At 47.0% G+C, this 27,171-nt stretch overlaps 6 protein-coding genes across 6 annotated transcripts; 3 read left to right on the top strand and 3 right to left on the bottom strand.

Annotated features, from left to right (window-relative positions):
* Nucleotides 1-220: 220 nt before the first annotated feature.
* Nucleotides 221-3,068, bottom strand: F5891DRAFT_1032221 (DUF1253-domain-containing protein). Its single transcript, XM_041361655.1, has 12 exons — nt 2,755-3,068; nt 2,517-2,704; nt 2,402-2,456; nt 2,214-2,349; nt 1,726-2,163; nt 1,590-1,674; nt 1,450-1,535; nt 1,248-1,398; nt 1,127-1,198; nt 942-1,075; nt 791-889; nt 221-733 (listed from the first exon to the last, which is right to left on the bottom strand). The coding sequence occupies exons 1-12, from the start codon at nt 3,011-3,013 to the stop codon at nt 520-522; spliced, it is 1,917 nt and encodes a 638-aa protein (XP_041226085.1). The 5' UTR covers nt 3,014-3,068; the 3' UTR covers nt 221-519.
* A 3,343-nt stretch (nt 3,069-6,411) lies between these two features.
* Nucleotides 6,412-10,454, top strand: F5891DRAFT_1225888 (DNA topoisomerase; the record flags this gene model as incomplete). The annotated part of the gene is made up of 15 exons (XM_041369501.1): nt 6,412-6,492; nt 6,549-6,913; nt 6,969-7,144; nt 7,195-7,435; nt 7,487-7,568; nt 7,631-7,767; nt 7,816-8,036; nt 8,083-8,274; nt 8,331-8,635; nt 8,688-8,982; nt 9,038-9,423; nt 9,462-9,722; nt 9,775-9,802; nt 9,853-9,963; nt 10,015-10,454. 15 exons carry the CDS (start codon nt 6,412-6,414, stop codon nt 10,179-10,181), a joined length of 3,048 nt encoding a protein of 1,015 aa, XP_041226084.1. The 3' UTR covers nt 10,182-10,454.
* A 177-nt stretch (nt 10,455-10,631) lies between these two features.
* Nucleotides 10,632-12,510, bottom strand: F5891DRAFT_1128409 (MFS general substrate transporter; the record flags this gene model as incomplete). Its single annotated transcript, XM_041364277.1, has 9 exons — nt 10,632-10,749; nt 10,800-10,860; nt 10,913-11,100; nt 11,154-11,367; nt 11,421-11,637; nt 11,686-11,702; nt 11,826-12,049; nt 12,103-12,183; nt 12,236-12,510. 9 exons carry the CDS (start codon nt 12,508-12,510, stop codon nt 10,632-10,634), a joined length of 1,395 nt encoding a protein of 464 aa, XP_041226083.1.
* Nucleotides 12,511-15,440: 2,930 nt separating this feature from the next.
* On the top strand, nt 15,441-18,302 carry F5891DRAFT_1032200 (MFS general substrate transporter). The gene is made up of 17 exons (XM_041361654.1): nt 15,441-16,048; nt 16,108-16,124; nt 16,181-16,260; nt 16,312-16,340; nt 16,389-16,426; nt 16,476-16,551; nt 16,608-16,738; nt 16,799-16,820; nt 16,880-16,903; nt 16,952-16,982; nt 17,037-17,055; nt 17,105-17,148; nt 17,199-17,359; nt 17,410-17,793; nt 17,843-17,923; nt 17,977-18,114; nt 18,164-18,302. The coding sequence occupies exons 1-17, from the start codon at nt 15,834-15,836 to the stop codon at nt 18,174-18,176; spliced, it is 1,503 nt and encodes a 500-aa protein (XP_041226082.1). The 5' UTR covers nt 15,441-15,833; the 3' UTR covers nt 18,177-18,302.
* Nucleotides 18,303-19,331: 1,029 nt separating this feature from the next.
* On the bottom strand, nt 19,332-20,104 carry F5891DRAFT_1188412 (uncharacterized protein; the record flags this gene model as incomplete). Its single annotated transcript, XM_041367007.1, has 2 exons — nt 19,332-19,925; nt 19,976-20,104. The coding sequence occupies 2 exons, from the start codon at nt 20,102-20,104 to the stop codon at nt 19,332-19,334; spliced, it is 723 nt and encodes a 240-aa protein (XP_041226081.1).
* Nucleotides 20,105-22,584: 2,480 nt separating this feature from the next.
* Nucleotides 22,585-27,147, top strand: F5891DRAFT_1032186 (CPSF A subunit region-domain-containing protein). The gene is made up of 13 exons (XM_041361653.1): nt 22,585-22,935; nt 22,993-23,384; nt 23,441-23,719; nt 23,770-23,948; nt 24,000-24,361; nt 24,416-24,828; nt 24,876-25,117; nt 25,167-25,379; nt 25,542-25,710; nt 25,762-25,881; nt 25,935-26,141; nt 26,192-26,317; nt 26,369-27,147. The coding sequence occupies exons 1-13, from the start codon at nt 22,710-22,712 to the stop codon at nt 27,071-27,073; spliced, it is 3,633 nt and encodes a 1,210-aa protein (XP_041226080.1). The 5' UTR covers nt 22,585-22,709; the 3' UTR covers nt 27,074-27,147.
* The last annotated feature ends 24 nt before the right edge of the window (nt 27,148-27,171 follow it).

Genomic DNA, 27,171 nt, shown 5'->3' with positions numbered 1-27,171 from the left:
TTGATGGGAATGCCGTGCAAGGTAACCCGTCCCACGTCGGATATGAGATGGAGGAATATATCGTTGTCTGGGGCATGCTAGATCTGTAGCACTCCGTAGCACAATCCAACCCGCTGATGTGCCTGCAATAGTCCATATACGAGCATGCGTTTCAACAGATGAAAGTAACTCTTGATTATGAAACCAGTGTACGACGAGATGGTGTATCAGTAGGGTCCTTCGGGCATGAAAATTGATCGAAGCTTTGTTTGTAAGTGAATGTTCCTCGGTTGACTGGCCATAACAGCTGCATGTGAGTTGCGGACTCAAACGTTCGTTTTCTACCAAGTGCCTACAACACTTAGACTAGTATCGATCGTTAGAAAAGAAAATGGCTAATAACGAGTGATATCAATCGTAAGTAAGGATGACACGAAAAGAACGAACACCTCGGTGTCTCTTACACTTCAGAGAGTGGCAATCTTCAAATGTTAAAGACCCACACCTGCAGTAGTGCGGTGAGGCGGTATCGCTCCGAAACTACAGGAGACCTTCCACAAGAGCTTTCACGCCTTTTGTCCCAACAATTCTTTCCAACCTAAACTTGTCATACTTGGAATAAATCACCTTTGATATTACATCAGAAGCCTCCACCCCATCATCGAGGAATGGGAAGGACAGGAACTCAGAGAAGAACTGAGGGTGTTCTGGAGGGCCATAGAAAATGAGATTGCGGATGCCTCTGATCTTGTATCTGCAGATAAAAGACCTGTGTAAATCATAATTTTACATATATGTTTGAATGACATACCTGCGGTAAAAATGGAACCGCTCGCTGACGAGCAAAAATGCCTTTTTACCGGAGAAAAAAGTTTCTCGTGCTCGAGAAATGTCCTGGTTGGTAGAGTATCTACATGTAGTTAGTTGACGCCCTCGGGATTTGTTTTTTATGCGGAGCTCACTCAGAGAGTACAGTGAAGCTCAGGGAAGACTGCTTCCGGAAGTGGTTGTGCACCCGTATGAAATCGAATGAGGAAGGTATGAAGATCACTGTGTTGGCACTCTGTACCGCGGATTTGAGTACTTTTGGTAGTAGCTTGATATGATGTAAGATGAGAGAAGTCAAGGTTGGAGTCGCAGAACTTACTTGAGTGGTGAAATATGCAAATCTCTTTTCGGGTTCGTCCTTAGGGTTCACACAGTCGAAAGGAACAAACATCTTTGCGTTGTTGAGGCTGAATTCACTAGGCAATTAAGAAGGCACTCACTTGGTCGATAGACTCCGGAACCTGTATAGCAGGCCATATTTTTTCGACTCTGACCTTCCCTGCAGCATTTTTGAGCGTAGTGTTGAACAACGCTCTCAATTCTGGCATCTCGAACGGCGACAAGAGGATGGACTGTCGAAGGTATGCCGAACTCGCGGAGACTAAGTCATCGTGCACAATGGATTGTCAAGAAGAAACCCACTGGCCGTCTAGATACCATGGCTTGATGCGCGAGAAGTCGGCGTCATGGGAATCTTTTGGCAGGTTGTTCATGTTTGAAAGGACATACTGACATGCACATAATCAGAAAGAGGATTAACATGAAGAATGACACGAGCGCACCTGGACATGCTCCCAATTTTGCATTGTCAGTGCATTCATTTGGTCTATCACTAATATCTCGATTGATGACAAAAAATCTGCGCTTCTGAAGAGAAGTTACAATTGACCGTGTATTGGGTTCGCACAATGAACGCACTTTTCTTTCTCGATTGACATCCTCAACCCGAGCGGACTTGCAAAAATGATATCACAACCATAAAAATCGGCAAATAATTTGACACTTTTCCTTGTGAGTTTAATTCCAAGTCTGAAATTATCATCGACATTGCCCTTGAACGTCTCAACATGGTCTCGAGGGTATGTCCCAGGTTCTGCAACTGCCAGCTTATCGACTGCATCGGGTGGAAGAGCATACTCAGATAGAAAGCGAGAGTGGTTTTCGATTTGATATGCCGGAGAGGGCGTGTGTGTGGTTAATGCATCGAGCCAAGCGAGTGCCGACGAACGAAACGGGAGAAGAACAAGTACGGAGGGTCGAGTAAAACCTTGATCTTGAACGTCCTCTGGAGGAGAGACTGAAGCTGCTTTCGCATGTGCGAGACGTTCATTGTTTTTCAGAACTCGTCTTCGCTTTCTGTATTTTTCTATCAACACAACTGAGTCTAAAGATGGGAAGCAACAAACTTTGTGACATGGTCCAGCGCGTGCAATGCGACGACATCTCGTACACTTCGGTGATCCTCCAGAGAAAGCGCAGGATTATATAGATCAAGGTGGGCGGACAAGATCGAGAGTAGATTATCTTGTATCTGCTTTTGATCTGAATTGTACATATATCAATATCATGACATGCGGTACACCGCCGAGCATACCTGATGACTGCTTCGATTGTCGCGCTTGAAATGGGCCCCTCAAGCGCTCTGATATCTGGTAATCATTCCATGAATAGTCCAACAACACGATGATATACTACAGGGTGCAACATACTGCTGTTTTTTTGGCCAGTTTTTTCGATGGAGGGGTGTTATCTTCGTTTCGTAAACTAAACACAGTTGTTAATTTGCCAACTTTCTCCCTCGAAGACGTCCAGCGTCGTTGATCCACAGAGCTTCTTGATGTGTCTGATACAAGCTCTGTATTTGGTCCGTAATGCTGTTCGTATGCCGAAGTAATATCTGACGGAGTACCTTTGAGTACATTTCTTTATACCACACTAGTGATGTACCTTGTGGATCTACATCGTCATTTTCTTCGTTACCTCTCAAGACCTCGTCATCTGTGCCGTTGTTAGTTCTGTCGCATAACATCGAGGGGCCTGGGTCCAAGGTAACATCTTCTACCAGCTTAACCGTCTTCCGTTTGTTTAATTTCTCGGGTGCTGGTGAATCCTCATCCCGTGTTCTTTTTCTGCTTTTTAAAGCAGACACATTTAGTAGCGTTAGGAGACGAGTCGTGGGAGTGTTGAAATTCTCGCCGAGGTCCATGGTATACTGTAACTTTGAAAGTGGACGCTCGTCGAGGAACTTGGTCGTGAAAAAACACGATCACACGATCAATCATGTGACTACGACGCGCTTAGAGTGTACTTTTAGTTGATTCTTGCTTATCTGATAATCAGAAAACATGTTCCTTCGTTGTAACGGAAACCACTGCCTCATGGTCTCACCGAAGTCGCAGATTTTAGAACTCATCAGTCCTTGAACCGAGATGTTATGCAACTAATTATCGCGTCCGATCATCAGGCCGAACAGCATTATGAGATTGAGTACCGTACATGCCGTGCTCTACTTTCCACTTTCAGGTTGCAGGGACTCGGAAGTCGTGAGCTTCTGTCCCAACACACCGGTCGCGCTCGTTGCCGGTGAGCTCGAAATCTTCGTCATCCTTGGTATCCCTCTTAAGGCTTGGTTTACTTATCCGTATGGGCCGAGATGAAAGCAGGACTTATCCAGCAGCTATAAAGTTCAGAAGGTGTGTTTTCCTGCGTTTCTGTTATCTACCAGTGATGAACCTTGTTTTCATGTCCGCTCTTCCTTTCGAGAAAACTCGGCCAGTAGTGACCGTCGTTCGGCCTTGAGTCTGACCCTAGTTGCTCGGCGAGTACAGTTCTGGTGAGTCAATTCACAAGGAAACGAAGACGAACGGTGATATTCGATTACAGAGTGGAGCCTGTCATCTACAACTGCGTCGCACTGCAATATGGAGGTAGCGATTCAGCGAGAGTCTTGGAGGGATTTATTTCTACTACCAAGACCAAGCCCGCCTCATTTTTTGCTAGATATGGCAAGACACTTCTTCTTCCTGACATTCCGGCGTCATGATGGAGATTCTTGCATTTGAGAGTGTGACCATACACGCTTTCATCGTGACTCCAGAACTGGGATGTTCGAATCAACGTATTCACATTTGGTGCGAATACCGCGTCTGCGGAAGACGGGATCTATCTATCGGATGCACGGACCACTATTGGTCCTATCATTGACGACGAAGGAGCGTTATCGAGAGTAAGATACGTGGTGCTTATTTTCAGAGGCGAACGAAGAACAAGACTGCGCAAATATTGTATTTCCTGACTTGCTACTGTAAATACATTGAATGGCACCTACGCTTCGTAACTCCATGAACACAGAATGAGGGCCGGCAGCCGACCGAAAGCCAGTCCTTGTATAAAGATATCAAGGATATTGATTTAAACATTGTCAGCACGTATAGCAAATCACTTGCTTAAATAATACGACGAATACTTTGTCTGTATCCTTGAAATCTGCTTCGGAACACCGTATAACTTCGATCAATACCTTCATGAAAGTGGGAATAAATAAAAACAAATTATCCAGCTCCTTGCAGAGCAGTTGATTTCACACACCACTGCCAGTCGATATATGCACGCGCTCCTGAAAGGCGATTGAGGTCATACCAGTCGTTGCGTCGGCATTGGCAACGAGCTTAGCGTGGTATTCTCGAACGCCAAGGATCAGGCGTGGTCCCAGCACACAAGTCTGCACGACCTGCAAAATCTGACTAAACCCATAAATAAAGTCAGTGAACAGAAATTGGTCCTATTAAAATGATAAATTGTGGTAGCGTACATAGGCAAGTGAAAAATTGACATACCATTGAGCGTATTGAAGAGATATCAATAGTGAGCCAGAAGAACTACCCGAAGCCCCTCCACTTAGATTTGGCTAGGCACACCGTCTAACGGGCCTGACAACGTGGGATCCTCAGGTGAGCAATCCTGTTGTCTTGTACGAATATATTGTGATGTACTATGCTCCACTTCGTAACTATTTGTACGGTCAACCTGTAGGGACAGTGATTGAATGTCCTGAATAAGTATAGGCTTGATACACTGTAGGCCAACGGTCGTCGTACCCACCATACACCTAATTTGGGATTGGTTGAGTGGATCAAAACAATGCGCTACATCTGAGCCGATGCACATGAAATGCAGTGACGAGTGATGTGTGCGAGAACACCCTATAACCAGTTACTTTCAGCGAGATACGACGATGGTAGGGAGTGGTAGAATAGTCCAACAAGATGGAGATTATTGTGTTGGTTAGTTTCACTCACTAAACAAATTGGTTTAGCAGCTATGTAGTCATTGCAAATGGCGAGCGTTAGGGCGGCCTACGTATGACGAAGAATGAGCTGGACTTGTAGACCGTGCCATCATCCTCATCGTAACTCTAGAATTCAAACGCATGGTCACTGAAATTAGGAACAGGAAGTGATGCAGTCCTCACCATGATGGGGTTCTATGCAAAGTTTTCATATGTGGATTCAACTGGACATCATGAGATGATTGGTTGCCCCTGGCGCAACCATGGGCCTTTTAGAGCTAGTATTCACCTGCATGCGTGAATATAAGAAAACCTAGCATAGAAATCAGGAAACGATGCAGCGGTATGGGTATGGCGACTGCAAGAAGTTGTCATCAATACGCAAGACAACCTGGATGAACCTTTCAGAAATCGATCGATCAAGTAGCACCGTAAATATTTGCCCTGGATGTGATTGTTGCTTGATGCTTGTGCATTATTCATCCTGGTGCAGAAACTGCGGTTGCATCGGAAAGATGCACAACCAATTCACATTGCAAACGTACACAATTTGGTACCACTTCAAACAAACTTCAAGATCGATCAGATTAATTCGTCGAGTTTAGTATTAATAGTGGTGCTACTGATCTTATCGATGCAATAGGACCAAACATGGTCCTGCGGCAGCTCCACTGGGTGGAAAGGGATCACGGTTGGTCGCATCCTGGTCCGTGACATGGGACATTGTGAAGATCGAAAAGTATTCTTGGGCGTTAGTTTGAAAGTATCGCAAATTTTCAAGAGTCACATGGTGAGAGCAGTCCTCATCTGACCATGTCTTCTTGACAGGGGACGCGTTTTTTTTCACGGTGCTTCTTTCTATCAAAGTCAGGTTCGTGATCTGGCATGATGAGACTGATCCAGGCATTTCCCTGCGTTACCGTCGAGTCAAAATATCGTCCGTGGGACCTCGATTGTGATGTATCGCTCACAGTAATACTTGACCCAGCGGTGGCAAAAATGCGATGATTGAGACATAATGCATAATGCCTTGATTGCGACTGGAAAGGACGATGTTGACTAGAAGTTTTGATTGGCGTTAGCACGTGCCTCGCGGAGTCCGAACTTGCGACGCGTGCTGACCGTGTCGCGTTTTGTCCGTTCAAAGTGGGGCTCGGGCCTCGGAGAGCAGCATCGTTTCTCGTGAGCACGTCTGCCAATCAAACCTAGATTTATCACGGTAATTCCGTTCTGTTAAAAGCTAAACAACCCAGTTCGACAAATTAAGGACCAGGCTTTTCCACACTCTTCACACAGAATCACTCTTCAACTACAGCATGCGAGTTCTTTGTGTGGCAGAGAAACCTTCTATAGCTCGTTCAATCAGCTCAATTCTCTCTGGTGGTCGTCTGGAAACAGTAAGCCAGAGATAATTACGTACCAACATTCTCAAATCCGTACATTTTGCTTCCAGCGTCCAACGTCTAACAGATTCATCAAGAATTTTGATTTCGATTACCCACAAACCAACTCACAATTTACAGTAACCGCCGTCTGTGGTCATTTGCTTGCACACGACTTTCCAGACGAGTACAGGCAGTGGAATTCTTGTGACCCTATTACACTGTTCGATGCGCCCATTCACTCCTCAGTACCCGCAGACAACAAGAGTATCGAGCGCAATCTCTTGACTGAAGCGCGTACAGCGGATACCCTTATGATTTGGACAGATTGTGATCGCGAAGGAGAGAACATTGGGAGCGAGATTGTTAAGGTATGCAGGAAATCACGTCCACAAATCGTTGTGAAGAGAGCTAGATTTAGTGCCATCATTCCTCAGTGAGTATCTGGTTTTTGGCCAGAGTTTCTTCACTGACAAATGTTATGACCCCAGGCAAATTCATCGTGCTGCTCAGCACCCTGTTGATCTTGACATGGCTCAGGCCCATGCCGTCGAAGCACGCATTTTCCTTGACCTGAGAATAGGTGCCGCATTCACACGTATGCAAACTCTTACACTGCAGACACGGCTCGCCCAATTTCGTGAAAAGAGAGAAGTAGTCTCGTATGGTTCGTTCGTCATCGAGCCACTTGTCTTTTCATGACACATTTTCGAGCAGGTCCCTGTCAATTTCCGACGCTCGGGTTTGTCGTCCAAAGATACAATCAAGTCAAGTCCTTCGTTCCTGAAGACTTCTGGTTTATCAACTTTTCTGTGGATCGTGACGATAAGAAGGTCGACTTTAACTGGAAAAGGGGTCACTCATTCGAACCCGATATCGTTGCTGATATACACGAGGAGATTTCGCAGAGTCCCACTGCTAGAGTGGTGAAAGTGACACAGAAAGATGTCAAAAAATAGTGAGTTTTCTTATATGTTTGAACCGCACTAGACCGGGCTGAACATCCTAGCAAACCACTCCCATTGACAACCGTAGAGCTACAGAAAGCAGGATCCAGATTATTAAAGCTTGCTCCCAAGAAGGTCCTCGATGTGAGCTGAATCGAGATCTACGCGCTTATTTCTTTCCATCTGACCGTGGTCATATTCACCAGATTGCGGAGAAGCTTTACCAACAAGGTTTTTTGTCATATCCACGCACAGAAACGGACCAATACGATCCTCAGTTCAATTTTATGACACTCATCGAGAAGCAAACCGCCGATCCTGCTTGGGGAGGATTCGCCACTGGGTATGCTTCCCAAGGTTTTTTGTGAATGCCATACTTATACATGCTCAGCCTGCATGAGGGTAATTTCAATACTCCAAGGCGGGGCAAAAATAACGATAAGGCTCACCCGCCCATTCACCCCACTGCTCATGCAGGGAATCTTGCTGGTGACGAGAAGAAGGTATACGAATTCATAACTCGGCGTTTTCTTGCAAGTTGTAGCAAGGATGCGGAAGGCAAAGAGACAATTGTGCAAGTAGATTATGGCGGTGAAGAGTTTAATGCAACCGGTGAGTACCTCTGCTGCGATTACGACTCATGTTCACACCCTCGTAGGATTGATTGTCCTTCAGAGAAATTACCTTGAAGTATACCCATATGACAAGTGGTCGGCAAAAGAGATACCGAACTTTCAGGAAGGAGAACAGTTTATACCTACGGTATGCGAAATCAAGGACGGTCAAACTTCCTCGCCGTCTCTCCTCACTGAGGCGGACTTGGTTACCCTCATGGACAAGAACGGCATTGGTGGGTTTCCACATAGGACGATATTCGCCCCAATCTGATCATCTATTATTCCGCAGGCACTGATGCTACGATTGCTCAGCACATTCAGACGATTATCGACCGGGAATATGTCATTGAACGCATGGATGGTGCAACAAAACATCTCATGCCCTCGACCCTTGGAATTGGGCTTATAGAAGGATATAATGAAATTGGGTTTGAGAGAAGCTTGTCGAAGCCGCAGCTCAGGCGTGAGACCGAACGCGGCATGGTTCGAGTTTGCGAGGGCACGAAATCCAAAGGAGAGATGCTCACCGAAAGCATCGAACAATACAGGGAGATGTATGTTCTCGCAAAGAGAGAGTTCGATAAGGTTGTATCTGTAGGTGGTCTGGTTTACACACTGTTGTCGTCTCGTTCACAATGCACTTTAGAGCGTGCGCAGGTATATTGAACGTAACGCAGGGGCAAACCAGGGTGGTGGCGGTGGCAATGGCGGTGGCGGTGGCGGCGGTGGAAGGGGTAGAGGTGCGGGTGCAGGAAGGGGTGCCGGTCGCGGAAATAATGATGATAATGATAACGATAATGGAGGACCCCCACCAGGAGGTGCCGCCCGTGGCCGCGGTCGAGGGCGAGGACGCGGACGGGGCGCTGCAGCACCAGCACCGAGAGGCCGTGGACGAGGTGCTGCTAGGGCCGCCCCACCGCCACCTCCCAACGACATTGATGGTATGCAAATTTACGTTATGAGAGATGAGAATTGAGAATTGATGGGGTTCTCTAGATTCGAACGATGATATGCCTCCGCCTCCCTCACCACCTCGAAGTCGTTCACGAGCATCCAATGTACCATCAAAGCCCAGTGCTCCTGTCTCGCGGACAACTTCTTCTGGGAGTAAACCTACATTCTCGAGGGTAATTACCCCGACAACTGCTCCCCGACCCAATCCCTTGCCTTCTTCAAGCATGACCCCCGAATGTGAATGTGGTATTCCATCTCAGCGCAAAACAGTCACACAGAAGTCAGCTCGTGAAGGCAAGGAGTTCTATGCCTGCGGAGTCGGTGACGGATGTGGGTTTTTCAAATGGTGCGACGACGGATCGATCGGTATGCCAGCAAATCCCACGCCGCTTGTCCCGGCCAAGCGCGCATTGGCTAGCGAACGTTCAGTGAGTTCATGTTTTGTTCTATATCTTGTTTCATACAGAGCTGTGTGAGCTTAATCAGGTCGACCCCGTTGCACGTCAATGTCAATGTCGTGAAGACGCGGCACGGCGTACTGTCAATAAGGAGGGGACCAAATAAAGGACGAATATTCTGGGGATGTCCCAAAGGAAAGGACGGGTGTGCATTCTTCGAGTGGGACGATGAAACACCTAAACCTAAGAGCGCTGCTGGTTCACGTCCCATGTCGTCTCGATCAGTAACCCAAAATGATTCAACTTCCGGTAGCGGGAAGTGCTTTAAGGTTTGTGTGCACATGTAAAGACAAAGCCTTGAGACACTAATCTTACATGTAGTGTGATCAAGAAGGCCATTGGGCGTCTGGTGAGTAACAGCAAAATTATGTGCCGTTAGAGGTTGCTAAATACATGCAGCGTGTCCAAATGGTGACATAACTAGTCGATCGAGGCCTGCAGCAAAGGCGGGAGGATCAGCGTCCAGTGATGCGTGCTTCAAGTGTGGACAGACAGGGCATTGGACTTCTGGTATGGTGCTGTATCTGAACATGAACGTCCCATTCATTCATAATGTAACAGAATGTCCTGATAGTGGTGGGCCTGGGCCATCAAAGCGCCCAAAATCTACTTCAAGAACTTCAAAGTCTTCGAGCACCACTTCTCGAGGGAGAGGTGGGAAGAGAGGTGGGAAGAAAGGGGCGTTCAAGACGAAAGGAGGAACGTTTGGCGCTCCAGATGATTTCTGAGGCTAAACGCCGAATGCGCTATGGCTGTCGACCCGCTCAAAATGGCAAACTGACTTGATTGGAGCGTTCATACTCTTCTGCGTTTGTCAGTTACTGTACATTTTAAGACCTAATCAGTGGTGAGTCAATCTGACAAGTCCTAATAGTTTGAGTGATACATCCAACTGTCAAACTCGCGTCTATCCTCAATGCTTGGCTATGCTTTCTCCGTCGTTGCCACCACTGGGGCGATTCTTTCTACGTCTGCGACTTGCACACTGTAGTGGACATCAACACCAGCGACAGGTGCATTATATTGGCAATCATGGTGGAGCGCTGAGCAGTGTAACCGCGACTGTGTGCCTGCGTGTCCAAGAAGTGGTGAAAAGCACTACGCTACGACAAAGCCCGAAGGACAATCGGTAACTGACTAAACTATGCGGCGCTACTCCACCCCTGGAGTGGGGGTACTCACAAAGTCTCATCCTCTACTTCCGTATGATCGGTAACGCGAAGGTATACCATTGGTGCGGCAAAGATCATGCTGCCGACCATGAGGCACCAGGTCGATAGGAAGATGTTCAGATATCTGAAGCACTGGTCCAGTGGTTTGTTCACATAGAGGACTAAAGAACTCACGGGATTCCAGCAGCATCAGTACTCCATGCGCCTGCCGCACCCGCTGATTGTAGGGACTTATCTGTATAGTGTTTGATCAGTATTGAACTCGAACTTCCAAAGTTAATATGCACAGAAGCCAGTAAACACGGCCAGCTTGGCGGGGTCGTTCGACATCGCGCCTATTAGCCAGTATGCATATGTCTGCAACATTGAATCCAGCAAGCCATGGACTATCATGACCCAGACATGTGCAACATAGGTCTCGTCTATGATGTCGATCTTGTAAGCATCTTTCATGGCTTCAGCGCGGGTATATGTCCTAAGGAATACTTTTATTGTAATTTGAGGCTGTGGTGTTGCAGGATGACATACTTCTGGTAGAAATACGCCCAGACGTGGGAAGCGAAAGCTACGAAGAATACAAGGATCCAGCCGTAGAATGCACGGACTCTACGCCGGACCCTTTTCTGGTCAAGAATAAAGTAACCGAGGAAGATAGACCCAAGGACCTGCGACGTATAGGACATCAAGCTATTCAAGGCCCGAGCACGGATAGTAAATATCGCGCCGTTGTAATTATTGTATTCTGCGCAACATATCAGTGACCACGCTTGTTTTAAGAATAGTACCGTGACGAACCCCACGTATAGCAATAGTTACTAGCAATGAACATCGGGAAGAGGAGGATAATCCAAGGGTCTGTCTTCAGTGCCACGTACAAGCGGGACACCTCCGTCTTCCACGATGGGTAGCGGACCTGATTCACATGAGTCCCGTCCGTACGAATCACCTTGTTTGGGTTTGCCATCAATAGTGGGAGGAATACGCCGACGAGGGTCAAAATCAGGAAGCCAACCTAGTTTAGTGTCAATCTCTGGTGACAAGACATTATCAAAAGACATACATATGTGCCATTGCCAACTAAGGATGACAAGATCGATCAGCTCCGCGGTCAGTCATAGCCACAATATGCTTACCACTGTTGGTCTGACGGTAGAGGACATGAGCACGGCTTTCCATTCATAAACGTAACATATATATCACTCACGGTACGATTGAAACTGGTTCCAAATGCTACAGCAGAACCCATGACCCCTCCAAGATTGAAGATTGTCCAAAATATAGAGATGAACGTGCCCTTCTGAGCCTCTGTGGGGTATGCCATCATCAAAGAACCCTGCGCGGTCCAAAGCAAAGCTGCGCAGATACCAAGGATGGCACCAGCCGCGATAACGAAAGCACTCGCGTCAGGATGAATGTTGATAACACTGAAGTGCAAAATTTCAGTAACATCACAGGATCGACGTACGAGTCATCATACAGGAACGAAGCGATATACAACGAGTAGCCCAACGTTCCAAGTACCAGGGTCCACCGAGGTCCGAGGACATTGTTAATGGAACTGCAACGACATGAGTCGCCATGGGTCAAATCGACGACCTAATTGAACTCACCCGGAGAATAATCCGAAAAAAGCAAGAGTCGCATACAGAATCGCGCTGGCGTTAGCCTGGACTTTACTGTTGACTTGGCCTCCACCACCGAGACCAGTCAGTGCAGTGAAGATGCCGGGGCCCAAGAAACACACGAATCCCAACATCGACACTTGGGTGATGGGGTGGTAGTAGTACCTCCTCCATCCTGTGGGACGTTTAAAGAGCTCGGCATGCGGATGAACAGACACCTTGCTGCTGTCAAGTTTTTCGACCTCTGTGTGTACCTCAGACATAGTAGTTGGAAGATGGACGTACAAGGGCTCATTATCAAGAAGGAATTACTATCCTCCTCTTATATGGTTACTAGTGGTTCAAATGAATTGCAGGCATCCGGGATTCCGTAGGTAAGATGCAGTACATACCTGGTCAAATATTAGCACGGCTTGAATAGATGAATGCCCGGCTAAAACTTGAAATGGGACGAAAGCCCACATATTACACATGAGTAGAATTGATAGGCGCGAAAGAAACCGATATGATTCAGTCGAATTCATCACGATAATAAGTCGTGCACTGAAATCTGGACTGGGAGTCACACGGCATTTGTAAAGACTTCGTTAACTAGAGCTCCAGGTCTGATTATGATATGTAGAAACCCATCCGGTTAGCGAGCCACGAAGATGAACGGTGCGCTCACCAAAGGAAGATACTCGTGTCAAGATCATGACACGATTTCGAAGTTTGCCAGGTGGTCCAGTGGTTACCACGCACTAACCCATAAGCCCGCAATGCTATTAACGTCAAGTTTGTTGGTGAGGCCGAAGAAGTCACAGTGCTAGGAATAAATAATTACCCTGAAAATGTAACCAGGTCCGTTGCAGCCGCTGGAAGTTAGATCTTTTCCACACCTGCAATTTGCATCCAATCGTACTATTAGTTACCACTTGCTTGTGCACCTCCGCTGCCGCGCGCTCGAAAGCGTCGTGGTGCAGGCCTTAAAGCATGGTGGGCATCCAAGCGACAAAGAATAAGTTCAGACACCTCGGAAAATGATGAAAATGTAAGCAGCTCAACTTCCAAAGTTCCAATGCTACAAAAACTCACTGGCCCGGGAATGTAGTAGGTTCATGTCGCAGATAATGTCCGTCGTGTGTCAAATGAAGTGCTCGATGACACAGCCTCAAGTATTGCTGGTGACACTGCCGCTGGAAAGGCTTTCTCGCGAGTCCCTTTCAATGAGATTTGAATGTTCAACGTTCAATATTCACTGTAGCTTGGCATACGCATCGGCACATCGGCATACAATCGGCATGGCTTATGCATGCGGCGTCACACCGTGTCACATGCACGTGATGTTGGTCGTCCTCTACCTTAGATTCACGCTGCGGCTATTTTGGCAAGTTCCGCTCGTACTTTATGTGCCACACAACTCCGCTATAGCTAGTCATATTATCCGTTAAGTCACTGCATGGCCCGTGGGCCATATCCACTGATCAAACGTATGCTCCAAATCTCGACAGAAGCAACGTTTGGAATTGAAAACATGAGTTACAGAACTGTACCCACTGTTTGCTAACATGAGTACTGTGACGTAGCCCCAGTCTGAGCATGACTATTAACAGATCAGCGTAAGCGGCGAATCCATGTAGTCCATCGATCTCATCGCGACGATAGTAGGACCGACTCGTGCTACATTGTGAAAGAACGGACGGATTCAAAGTTTACGAAGTCTTGCCAATAGGACTCCCGGTGGGAGTCAGGGAGTCAGGTCCTCTCAAGATGGCAGCAATACGTCGATGATACAATATCTGTCCTGGGTCGGCGAGTGGCAACCGCACATGCCATCATGCATGAGTGTTTAGTGGACGTAGGCAGAATAGAATACTTCGGAGCCCCCCAATAGCGATGATATCCTTGATGACAATCTCGCAATCCAGTACCTGCTTCTTGATCAACGAAGATGAGGCAGAACTTTTGGATGACAACGACAGAGCTCAAGTCCTAGCTGCAGCCCCCATTGCTGAGATCGAGGCAACTCGACGACACCGCACTGACATCTGGAACCCACATCGTTTATACCTTTCGGAGGATGTGAGTTATTTGCGGTGATAAATCAGAATGCAAAAGACCCTGGGTTGGTAACAGTCGAACGTGAGCGCGCCGGCATAAAATGCAGGGATCGCGAATACTTCGCGAATGAGCCGACAAATTCAGGGATGACAGGAAAATTTTCGAGCAGGATCAGTCGAATGTAGTAGATGCTATGACTGATTGGACCAGATTGGTGGCAGCATGGTTAGGTAGACACTGATTTAGCAGATGATCGTACATGTCGTACGGGGCACTAAGTATCAATCTGAAAAGTTTATTAATTAGCAAAAGGGTGTATCATGCAGGATCGCGCCACGTATTGTACAGGTGCCGAGACGGAGCCTGCGGAGTTTCCCGGCACCACACTTCCAGCTGAGCTGAGCGTTAGCGTAACCTTCCTTCATTCGTTTTTCGACCTACGTACGATGTCGAACGGCACATCCTTTGTCTTCTTGCTCATTTCCTATCGTTCCTTGCTCCCACCCACCACTCCCTTTTAATTAAGCTTTGAACCGTTATCGCTTCGTATTCCTTTATTACCACAATCGTTAGAATTATATATAAAGACACAGTTTTGTTTGCATCACACACGAGTTCGGTCGCGCTTTAACTCGTAAGCAGGTTTCCCGCCCACCCAGCGGCTCCACCTGCTTGCGTCCCTCCCCGAGCTAACGCTCGGACCAGCCCAACACTAGCAGGCCGTGCTCCTAACTCTGACTGAGCCAGACGAAGCTGGACGTCCAGGAAAGCTTATCATGTCGACGGATATCGCTGGCGTGGTGCCTAAAGTCCGACCATCCAAGTCTGTTCGCCTCCCTCCTCCCTCCCCCAATAAATTAAGGTTTATTCGAGGTGGGCAAGCGAAATGCATTTGCAAATTCACTGGAATGAACAGCTGTCTGAATCAGTGGCATCGCGGCACGTCTCCTTGATGTGGGCGATACTCATGACATGATAATCTATTCAACATCTTTCAAGAAAGTCAACCAGTCAGTGTAGCAGTAGACGTTGGCCACTCCGAGAAGTCTGACATAAGTTGGCGCGCATCAGTGGCACTTCTATATGTAGTACCTGAGTTACATCAGTAGCGTAGTCAGCCAATAAAAGATCGTTTATCGTTTATCACAATTTACGTCATCACCCTGCAGGCTGGCAGCACTCCTGCGGGATTTCAGCTGGTCGGAATCTGGTGAATGTGGGTGTTCCGTAACTACCACAGAGTTATGCATCGGTATCGACCCATTCATTATCATGAAGCAGTGCATTTTACTTCTCAGGGTCTGTGAAACCGAAGAGGCCTCGGTCCGTGACGGAATGAATATTTAGCATACGGCTACCCTGAATCCTGATAGTCTGGTCGAATCCGAGTCCCCGACCTCTGGCCAACTTAATACCAAGGGTCAGTCCAAGATCGATAACGTTATATTTCTGTCTCTAGTTTTTTTTCTTCAACTGGTAACTCCAGTACCACCATACCAACCGCTCACTCAAGTTGTTTGAACGGGGATTTATCTCGACTCTCCAGATGTCAAGCCACTCATTTAACCAGTCATTCCTTTCCATTACTTTAACACAGGGTAGTACAGACTCGCTGCACAAGAGCGGCATCGCGACGGTCCTTCATATAGAAGAAAAACAAATTGCCGAGGAGCTCAATCCGGGAGAAAGAGCACGCATTTTGCGCAAGCTCGATTGGCATTTGTTACCATTCGTGTCGTTATTATACATGTTATCATTCTTGTGAGTCTGTCGAACGCTTGCCTTGTCTAGTGTTGCTTCATATTTCATGCTACCTTCAGGGACCGGGCCAATGTTGGTAAGCGGTGGGATGTGTACATCATACTTTCTATTCATCACCATTACCACTCGCAGGAAATGCGAAAGTCGCTGGCATGTCTAAAGACCTCAATTTGGTCGGTCTGAGGTACAACATTGCGGCGGCCGTCTTTTTTGTGCGTGATATAACATGCTCACTCTTACCAATACTTACTTGCCTCCTCTAGATACTGTATAGCTTCGCTGAGGTCCCCTCGTATGTCTAACGTCAAGAATAACATGTCCATTCTCAATGTTTATGCAGGAATATTGCGCTGAAGCTATTCAGACCATCACGCTGGAGTACGTTTACCTTCACCTTGTTTTCCCCGTCGCCTAATATTCATTCCAGTACCGATTATTATGCTCGCATGGGGTCTCGTGATGACCCTTATGTGTCTCGTTGATTCATTTCGATCTCTTGTCGTGTGCGTAGAATTTACCCACATGGTGAAAACAGACGCATTAAACTATGTAACGGTAGAGCTCGGATGTTCCTAGGTTTGACAGAAGCGGGTTTATTCCCTGGAGTGACCTACTACATATCTCTCTGGTATCCACGATCTGAACAGTCCAAGCGCATTGCCATATTCTTTTCTGCAGCAACAGTCGCAGGTATGCAACATTTCATTAAGCGTCGAGTTCATGCGTGTTCACATTTTCTTTGGTTGTTAGGTGCTTTCGGCGGACTCCTTGCGTGAGTCTTCAAACTTTTCGATCAACCCTCTGTCGGGCTTGACCTTCTCATTCATAAAGATATGGTATCGAGCATTTGGAAGGGTAAGTAATATATTGACATTGACCGTCCATCATTGATTCGTTGATTAGCATCGGAGGATTGCATGGTTGGCAATGGATTGTATGTTTGTATGTTTTCAGGTCAAGTTGTCACTCATTTCATGTGCACTCCTAGTTCTTATTAGAGGGTAATGGTGAGTCTGCTGGGTCTCAGAGGTAATCCAGACGTTCATCTTCAATCAGCCACCCTATTCGTAGCGTGTCTCTCGTTTTTCTTCATGCATGATGTGAGTTCCTGCATATGTTGTGTCTTGCACTAACCATTTAGACTTTTTAGTATCCCGAAACGGCCAAGTTTCTCACCGAGACAGAGAGAGCATACGTGATAGATATGCTCAAACAAGATGCGAATGATCTCGCCACACACTACCATATTCGATTTGTCTTGCAGGCTATGAAAGATTACAAAACTTACATTCAAGTTTTTATCTACATGGGGTACTCCTTGTCTCATTATTTCTTATTGACGAAGCTGAGTCCTTCCTTAGGCTGCTCGTCCCTGTTTATGCCATTGCTCTCTTTACGCCAACTATCATCAATGAACTCGGCTATTCCACTACCCATGCTCAGTTGCTCTCAGCCCCACCGTTTCTTGCAGGATGCTTCGCCACAATCCTAGTTGGAGTCTACTCTGACAAGTACCAAATTCGCGGCCCATTTATCATTGGTGGCGCCTGCGTATCGATTGTGGGATATATCTTACTTTATTGTGACGGGTCAGCAGGCATGTCGTATACTGGAGCTTGTCTGGCTGCTATTGGTGTATATCCAACAATCGCAGTCGATCTCGCTTGGGCAGGCTCAAATGCAGGAGGCGACTTGAAGCGTGGCGTTGTGATAGCGATGGTCATTGGCCTTGGAAACCTGGGAGGGTACGTCATGTCATCACAGATATACGTCGTCCGCTTAACCTTGTCTTAGTATTTGCTCCTCATTCGTTTACATCGATCCGCCGAATTTCCACATTGGACATGGCACTATCATGGGATTCCTTTGTCTCTCGTATGTCTTTTCGGGTTTTTGGACTGTACTATTGATAACCACTTCCGTTATAGAATTTCGCTGAGCCTGTTCGCTATGTGGGACTATAGCCGGCTTAATAAAAAGAAGGAAGCGCAGTGTCAGGCGGAAGGTCTTATTGACAGCAGAAAAAATGAATTCAGGGATATGGGCGATGCCAGTCCGTTGTTCAGGTGAGATTCATAACTTTGTCCACGACCTTCGCTGATCTGAGTGTTTAAGATATGCCATATAAAACACACACCTACCCAAACTGTCCTTTTCAGCACCCATTATCGTACATCTCATTTAATACTAAGTTAGACAATACATTAAAATGTTTGTTGACTTCTCCGAGTTGAATATCTACCATTCATTTGCGGACCATCGGTTACGCTATATTCGTGACGGTTCACTATTTCGTGAGTCACTGGCCGAACTAACAGTCCGCTCGGCAGACGTGATTTGTGAACTTCAATAGCAATTGATTAAGATGCTCCTATGTGTTGAGAGGTGATCCATCAGAGCACCCGACCCAGTCTCATTCTAATATCATGGCTGTCACTGTATATTTTCCCCTTGTCATTGCATGTCACTCACCTAGTTACGCATATTTTCTCTCTTGTTACTTAAGGCAGGTAGATGCCTTCGTCGCACCTCAGTCTCTTTGCCATAGACTGAGGTGTGTACGCTCTCGTTGTTCCTATTGATAACATACTCATTAGCGTACTTATAGGCTCGCGCTATCTTAGGTTCGTACATTAGGAATTCAGTCTCTTTGCCATAGACTGAGGCTCGCGCTATCTTAGCTCTCACCCTTTGACACTATGTAGTAAATCTGTGAGCTACAGTATGTACGGAGAAATATGGAGTCAAATGCAAGCCATCAATGCTGTGTAAAATATTGCTGAGGGAATGTATGTGGATGTGCCAACGGCTATTTGATATATAGATGGATTGTGAAGTCCGTGACTCGCTGGATGTGGTATGGAAATACTGAAACCTGTGTGAGATGATGGATGTATGAAATGCGGTGGTAGCGCGTGGCAATGCTGGGAGGAACTGGAGGTCGCAGGAAGTTCTGGTGGCAAATTCTGCGGTTGGTTTGAAGTCGAAGCTGCCGACGTTGTGGTAGCACTGGTTCGTTCGTCCCCAAGGAGTCCCGCGAACCTTGGCTGACTGGCACAGGCAGGATTTGCTGCAAGATGTTCTTTGATTCGTGCAGTCAGTTCGATCATTGTTCCATCTCTGGGTAGCAAGAGAGCGCCGGCGATAGCGAGATGAGCTCATCCTTGTGCTCGTATGATGATAACGAGCTGTCAAATACCTTCGTTTTGATGTCTTCCTCAATGCTCGAGAGCCGAACATCGTTTTCAGCTATTTTCTGGGTAGCTTTCTCCGCGTCAACCTTCTACTTCTCGATACGCTCTATTTTTTCAGCCTCGGAGGCTGCTTTGAACTCCGGGTATGTGAAAAAACGGGCATTGAGTTTCTTCGACTTCTGACGCTTCTTCTGGGTCTTATTCGTCAACCGTTCATTCAGCATCAAAATTTGATAGCTCACGAGAGCGCAGTGAGCTTCTACAGCGGCGAGTCGTGCACTCTGCATCCAATACATCTCGAACAATTTTTCGTTCTGACTGTAGTGAAGCTGGATGTTCTTCCACAAGTCTTCACGGTCACCGTTCATCACTTCATCGTATGACAGGACTGCGGGAATACTTGCAGATCCAAATTCAAATTGCAGCCCAGTCGAAATTGAGCGTGTGACGAGTGAGCTCCCTGAAGTCATTACGGGACTGTCGGGAAGCTTTCCACTGATCTCTTTAGCCTGGGCACGTAAATCACGAGGGTGCACAGGGCATGCGGCACCAGATTCATGAACTGGCCAATCCTTGATAGTAGCTTCTTCTTCAGACGGCTGGAGGAGCTGCGGCGACTTGGCAACATCCTTGCAAGACATATGCTGACCCTTGCTACGGTCTTTAAGAGTCTGCCGCGCGACCTGTACAATGCAATTAGCATTGCAGGAACTTCAAAAATACATAATCATACCTCGTGTACCCTTGCAGCTACTGTAATATTCTTGCAGGTGCCATTTGCGATGTCCACGAGTGCAGCCTGGATCCTAGACTCATAGTTGGGGTCAGTAGATGCTGACAGCTTGCCTCTGCGATGCCTCATGAGCCCAGCTCAGCGCTCACAACTTGGACGACTGCAGCTAATGAAACGTACTGTTGAATTTAATGTCCGACGTCGGCAGCCACGGCAGGTGGTGAATATTGATTTAGCTGCCACGCTGAAAACACAATCTACACCATTTTTCAACAGATTTGATTTGATTTACTTCGAATATGCTAGTAGCTCCGCTCACGGCTAAAGCCGGGCATGAACCGGAACCGCGGCAACACTAATCGGTACTACTGCCAACTGCAGAAAGTGCGGGATTTGACGAGTCTGCGTGAGGTCTATACAGACAAGTCACAGACTCCGTGTTAAAGTCTGGGGCCCGGGACAGGTCTGCCAGCAGTGGTCCAGAAAGTGCCGGGAAGTCTATGTTTGTCTGCCCGCTGTATTATGTCATAATTTAGTGTCCCGCCATCCCGCCATTTCACGTTGCCCCCCGTGCCTACAGACAACATATCATCAACTACAGCTCTACAGCCGCCAAGTATTCCAGGTGCCATCCTGCGGAATGTCATCAATCGGACTCGTCGTTGATTGCACCTACTGAAGTGTGACACAGGGGTGGCTGAAGTGCTGACGGGGTGGTTGATGTAGATGGTAGGGGTGGCTAGCCACTGACGGGGGTAGCTGATGGGATTAGTGTCACAGTGGCTGGCGTAGTGGCGGGAGTGATGATGTCAGACAACCCGAAGCTTGCCGACAAAACACACCCAGACGTGTCCCCCAGACTTTGAGGCGGAGTCTGCGCAGGCTTAACACAGACCGGCCATTTCCTACATGCCCTCGCCAACTGGCACATAAGGTTTTGTCCATCAAACCAAGGAAACGTTCACCGTCCAGGCGCATTTACCCAGTGGCTCCCCGCCAGCCCACATCATGACTCGTAGTGCCCTCCAAGCTAGGAATGGGAGAGTTGGCACGGTGGGCCTCCTTGCAAGCTCGGTATAATAAAAAAGGCGTTTCCAGGAGCCCCAATCTGCAGTGAACGCAATCCCAATACTCCTATGGCAAACAACGGATCCTCGCAGGTCATTTTTTCTTTCTCACTGGACGTCGCGGCGGCTGAACTTTTTTTGCAGCATTTCCATTCTCTCGGCGAGACATTCCAATGCTTGTGGGATGGTGAACTTGCCGGATTTCATTGCAATAATTCGATATTTGGGTACGATACGTCAAGCCATCTCCGAGACCGTCACGGAATTAGGGGCCTGGATGATCTCCATGTCCTTTGCCGTTTTTTGGGTTGTAACACGATGATAACAAAAGCAAGTCTTACACGGCATGTGCAAGCAAACCATTTCGGGATCAGGTATCTTTGCAACACCTGCAACCAGCCATTCACGCGTACATCCAACCTGGAAGTGCACAAGAGAAGCTGCCCTTAATGTCAGGACTTTCTCTCCCTCATGTATCACGGGCGCTAATTATTCAATTTTAGAGAGTATGTAGATGCTGAAGCAGCTGGCAGGAACGGCGGACTTATGGGAGTAGTAGAATGGTGGTTTGAGTTGTATAGATGCTGAAGCGGCCGGCAGGAACGGCGGACGTAGGGAACCTCACGTAGAATAGTGGTTTGAGTTGTGTAGATGCTGAAGCAGCCGGCAGGAACGGCGGACTCATGGGGGTAGGGGGACGGAGAAATGGGAGGGGACACGGGTGTCCCCTAGATCTACGTATGGACCTGTATCTCAAATTGGCAAAAATGTGGACTCTCAAAAAAGCCGTAGCGGGCTAGTAACTGAGTGTTACAACACTTTTTGTTTGAGTGTCGATTCTCATTTTCAGTGTTTCACTTGCGGCGTTTACCAAGGCATCTTGAGGTCATTTGCGTAACCGATAGCAGTTGAATGCAAATGCCCGCGTATACTCGCGATTCGCGAACAACAGGAGTTGCCAAAATCAAGCAATTATGTCACACATCGGGGTGAACGATATTTAAAAGAGGTTTATATGTTGTACAAAATGTGAAGACAATATTTAATATTTAAACTAACATAAAGATGGGTGCACGACTTCAAATTTTGGTGGTGTTTTGTGTGTAATCCAAAATATCAAATATTCACAAACATATTCCCACAGACAATATGTCAACAAACATAAGAAATATAGTCAGATTTTTCATGTCTGCTTCAACTTAAAGTTCAATTTCCATGTAAAACTTTGGAGAAAACTTGAAGTTTTACAGATGACATGACATTAAAACTCGATTTAAATGTCAAGCTTTGGCAAAACTTCAAGTTTTCTCCAAAGTTTTATGTAAGAATCAAACTTTAAATTGAAGCAGACATGGAAAATATGATTATATTTATTATATTTGTTGACATATTGTCTGTGGGAATATGGTTGTGAATATTTGATATTTTGGATGACACACAAAACACCACCAAAATTTGAAGTCGTGCACCCATCTTTATGTTAGTTTAAATATCAAATATTGTTTTCACATTTTGTACAACATATAAACCTCTTTTACATATCGTTCACCCCGATGTGTCAGCTCAAGTGTTGTTCAGCCACAAACCAAACTGCTGAAAATATTGTTGACAGTTTGCATGCATAGTTTTAGTTCGACGTGTCGTCGTCGGCTTTGACCACTTGGGGGATGCATCTATACAATTTGACGCTTCAGCCCCCGACGGCAGCTACGCAAGCTATCGTTGGCAATTTTTCTGGCGCACGAACCCAGGAAATTATCATCTCTCGTGGCACTCGACTGGAGCTCTTGCGCCCAGATGTTCAGACCGGCAAACTATCAACAGTCATTGCCTCTGATGTCTTCGGCTCTATTCGCTCTCTTGCAGCTTTTCGTCTGACAGGCAGTACCAAGGGTGAGCTCCCTGTACGTATCATCTTTTGTTTCCGTTTTATTCATACTCTATTCTCAGACTACGCAATCGTAGGCTCGGATTCTGGCCGCATCATCATTCTCGACTATGACCCGAAGACAAGCAGTTTCGTGAAGTTACATCAAGAAACCTTTGGCAAGTCTGGAGCGCGACGCATTGTACCTGGACAATACCTTGCGACTGACCCCAAGGGCCGTAGCGTGATGATCTCATCAGTAGAGAAGGCTAAACTTGTGTACATCTTGAACCGAGATGCTGCAGCCAACCTTACGATTTCGTCACCTCTCGAGGCACACAAAAACAATGCGATCATTCATCATATCGTCGGCCTTGATGTGGGCTTTGAAAACCCATTGTTCGCTGCTCTCGAAGTCGACTACTCTGAGTCTGATCAAGACCCTACAGGGGAAGCGTTCAACAATGCAGAGAAGGTGTGTTTGATGATTTTGTAGTATCTGATGACTGATGAGTTTCCAGATGCTAACAGTACTACGAACTTGATTTGGGCCTCAACCATGTCGTTCGAAAATGGAGCGAAGCCACAGATCCACGTGCCAATTTACTGGTTCAAGTCCCTGGCGGCCAAGTCGCATCTACGGATCGTTTCGATGGACCATCTGGTGTTCTGGTTTGCTGTGAAGACCACATAATTTACCGACACATGGACCGACGACAACACCGTGTCCCCATCCCACGAAGACAACACCCTCTGGAAGATCGTCAGCGAGGCGTCATCATCGTTACAGCCGTCATGCACAAAATGAAGGTTGGTCTGTTGCAACTTGTCGCTGTTGTTTTGATTAATATTTCTCGTAGGGTGCTTTCTTCTTTCTCCTTCAAAGCGAGGATGGCGACCTCTTTAAGGTCACAATTGATCATGAAGAGGACGAAGTTAAGGCACTAAAAATCAAGTATTTTGACACTGTCCCTGTGGCATCCAGTCTATGTATTCTTAAATCTGGTTTCCTTTTCGTTGCATCCGAGTTTGGAAATCAGTGCGTCTCTCAATTCAACGTTTCGCGAGAAGTTTCTGACATTGATTTCAGTTATTTGTACCAGTTCCAGAAATTGGGTGACGATGACAATGAACCTGAGTTTAGCTCAACGTCGTATCCGGGCACCGGAATGGCAAATCCCACCATTGCTTTACCTCATGCGCACTTCCGGCCACGACCGCTAGATAATCTTGCACTCGCAGATGAAATGGAATCCTTGGACCCCATCATAGATTCCAAGGTGATGAACCTATTACCAAACTCAGATACGCCTCAGATTTTTACTGCTTGCGGACGTGGAACAAGGAGTTCTTTCAGAACGCTTCGCCACGGTCTTGACGTTGAAGAATCCGTAAGCTCAGAGTTACCTGGTATTCCCAATGCCGTCTGGACAACTAAGCGGCGCGAGGACGGCAAGTCTTTGTTTCGTAGATATCTCGAAGAACATCCGCTGATGTCGCTTGCAGATGAGTTTGATACCTACATTATTCTCTCGTTCGTCAACGGAACTCTCGTCCTTTCCATTGGAGAAACAATTGAAGAAGTGCAGGACACCGGTATCCTGTCATCAGCGCCCACTCTTGCTGTTCAGCAAATTGGCGCTGACGCCCTCCTGCAGGTGCACCCACAAGGCATTCGTCATATACTTGCGGACCACCGTGTCAATCAGTGGTCGGCTCCTCAAGGAAAGACTATTGTCACTGCTACGACAAACAAACGCCAGGTGGTTGTTGCTCTGAGCTCTGCTGAACTGGTCTACTTCGAACTCGATCTTGATGGACAGTTGAATGAATATCAAGATAGGAAGGCTATGGGTTCGACCATAACAGCTCTAAGCATAGCTGAGGTACCTGAGGGACGCCAAAGAACGCCATATCTGGTAAGCCATCTTTCTTGAAACCCTATCATGTACTCACATATTGCTAGGCTGTTGGATGCGAGGACCAGACCGTTCGAATAGTGTCGCTTGACCCAGAAAGCACACTGGAAACAATTAGTCTGCAAGCGTTGACGGCACCGCCATCAACTATCTGCATTGCCGACATGCTAGATGCGAGTATCAACAAGACCCAGCCTACCATGTTTGTTAACATTGGTCTCCAAAACGGCGTTCTCCTACGAACAGTACTTGATCCTATCAACGGGCAACTAACTGATACTCGGACTCGGTGAGTTGTTTCGCTCATTGGAGAATCACGGCTAATTGTCTACAATCAGATTCCTCGGGAACCGACCAGTCAGATTGGTTCGTGTTCAAATACAAGGGAATCCGGCCATCCTAGCGCTCTCTTCCAGATCGTGGTTGAATTACACACATCAAAATCTCATGCATTTCACCCCCTTGATTTTTGATAACTTGGACTATGCATGGAGTTTCTCCGCTGAGCTCAGTCCTGAAGGACTCATTGGCATAGCTGGTAGTGTTCTTCGGTGAGTGATCTTGTCCACCATGCCTTGTCAAAGATGAGAATAGAGATACCGGATGAACCTCTAAGGAGGACATGCCGAATATTTTGAATACCAATTGTTCCTACTGAAATTTCCTTACTCTATTGTGTTTCGAATTAACACTGACTACTGTTTCCTTTCCAGTATTTTTCAAATACCAAAACTGGGCATGAAATTGAAGCAAGACTCAATTCCGCTATCCTTGACCCCTAGGAGGTTTATATCTCACCCCAAAAATCGCCACTTTTATCTCATTGAAGGCGACCATCGTGTTTTGGGCGATGAGGCCGCCAACAAACGGTTACAGGCCATGGTGAGATTTGTTATTTGCGTTGTGACTATTGCGGACTTATCGTTATCTCAGACGCAAGCAGGACAGCACGTTGATCAAGAAATGCTTGACCTACCACCTGAGATTTTTGGACGGCCAAAAGCGGCAGCAGGGAACTGGGCGTCCGCAATCCGCATCATCGACCCTGTTGAGGTAAGACCATGTCATGACTGGCTGGTGCGTGGGCTTACATTTACGTTTTGTAGGGCAGGACCGTTTCGACTGTCACACTAGACAACAACGAGGCTGCATTCAGCCTTGCCTTCGTACCATTCTCTGCACGAAACAATGAATTACATCTTGTCGTAGGCACGGCGCAGGATACTTTATTGTCTCCGCGGTCATGTACTAGTGGTTTCTTACGAACTTATCGTTTTACCGAGGATGGCGTGGGATTGGAGCTCCTTCACAAGGTGAGGTAATATATTGACGAATACTTCATTTTACTGACAGACTCGTTTAGACAGAGACAGACGATGTCCCCCTTGCTGTCATGGGATTCCAAGGACGTCTGGTTGCTGGCGTTGGAAAGGCTCTGCGGATATATGAGATGGGTAAGAAGAAGCTTTTACGGAAAGCAGAGAACAAAGTAAGCATACACCAACATTGTCAATCCGCTTTGCTCACATTCACATTTCAGACATTTTCTACTGCCATCGTGAGCCTCAACACCCAGGGTTCCCGCATACTTGTCGGCGACATGCAGGAGTCGATACATTTCGCAGTATACAAGGCACCAGAGAATCGACTGCTCGTCTTCGCAGACGACACTCAGCCCAGATGGATTACTGCGGCGACAATGGTAGATTACAACACTGTTGCAGCCGGTGATCGCTTCGGCAACGTATTTGTGAACCGCCTGGACTCAAAGGTCTCTGATCAAGTGGATGACGACCCCACAGGCGCTGGTATCCTTCATGAAAAGGGTATATTGATGGGTGCCCCACACAAAACCGACATGCTATGTCACTTCCACGTCGGTGATCTTGTTACCTCGATACACAAGGTGTCGCTCGTTGCTGGTGGTCGCGAGGTGCTACTCTACACTGGCATTCATGGCACTATTGGAATTCTCGTGCCTTTCGTGTCCAAGGAGGACGTAGATTTCATCTCAACGCTCGAGCAACACATGCGTACGGAGCAGGGCAGTCTTGTGGGCCGGGATCACCTGAGCTGGAGAGGCTACTATGTACCGGTGAAGGCAGTTGTTGATGGTGATTTGTGTGAGACATATGCTCGGCTGCCAGGGTCGAAGCAGAGTGCGATTGCTGGAGAACTTGACCGCACAGTGGGAGAGGTGCTCAAAAAGCTAGAGCAGTTGCGTGTGACTGCTAGTGGTTTCTAGGTGTTGTTTGCAGTCATATTGTAGACTTGATCATTGTATTGTATTCAAACTGAAATATTTTTTATTTCTTGTGATTTATGTAATCGGCTGACTGGATG

This window comes from Suillus fuscotomentosus (genome assembly GCF_016647785.1).
Source record: "Suillus fuscotomentosus strain FC203 chromosome Unknown F5891scaffold_26, whole genome shotgun sequence".
In the NCBI taxonomy this organism is placed as follows: Eukaryota; Fungi; Basidiomycota; class Agaricomycetes; order Boletales; family Suillaceae; genus Suillus; species Suillus fuscotomentosus.
The sequence above is the reverse complement of the archived record's forward strand: the minus strand, read 5'-3'. Positions and strand labels throughout refer to the sequence as shown.

What these genes read in the sequence shown, in the direction of transcription:
- F5891DRAFT_1032186 (XM_041361653.1), top strand. Translation starts at nt 22,710, where the DNA reads ATGCATCTATACAATTTGACGCTTCAGCCCCCGACGGCAGCTACGCAA. An exon ending in GCATCATCGACCCTGTTGAG is followed by an intron (nt 25,882 to 25,934) that starts GTAAGACCATGT and finishes TACGTTTTGTAG; the next exon opens with GGCAGGACCGTTTCGACTGT. An exon ending in GATTGGAGCTCCTTCACAAG is followed by an intron (nt 26,142 to 26,191) that starts GTGAGGTAATAT and finishes AGACTCGTTTAG; the next exon opens with ACAGAGACAGACGATGTCCC.
- F5891DRAFT_1032221 (XM_041361655.1), bottom strand. Translation starts at nt 3,013, where the DNA reads ATGGACCTCGGCGAGAATTTCAACACTCCCACGACTCGTCTCCTAACG. An exon ending in TGACGATGTAGATCCACAAG is followed by an intron (nt 2,705 to 2,754) that starts GTACATCACTAG and finishes GTACTCCGTCAG; the next exon opens with ATATTACTTCGGCATACGAA. An exon ending in AGCTTCACTGTACTCTCTGA is followed by an intron (nt 890 to 941) that starts GTGAGCTCCGCA and finishes AACTACATGTAG; the next exon opens with ATACTCTACCAACCAGGACA.
- F5891DRAFT_1032200 (XM_041361654.1), top strand. Translation starts at nt 15,834, where the DNA reads ATGTCAAGCCACTCATTTAACCAGTCATTCCTTTCCATTACTTTAACA. An exon ending in ATTCAGACCATCACGCTGGA is followed by an intron (nt 16,427 to 16,475) that starts GTACGTTTACCT and finishes TATTCATTCCAG; the next exon opens with TACCGATTATTATGCTCGCA. An exon ending in GCTTTCGGCGGACTCCTTGC is followed by an intron (nt 16,821 to 16,879) that starts GTGAGTCTTCAA and finishes TCATTCATAAAG; the next exon opens with ATATGGTATCGAGCATTTGG.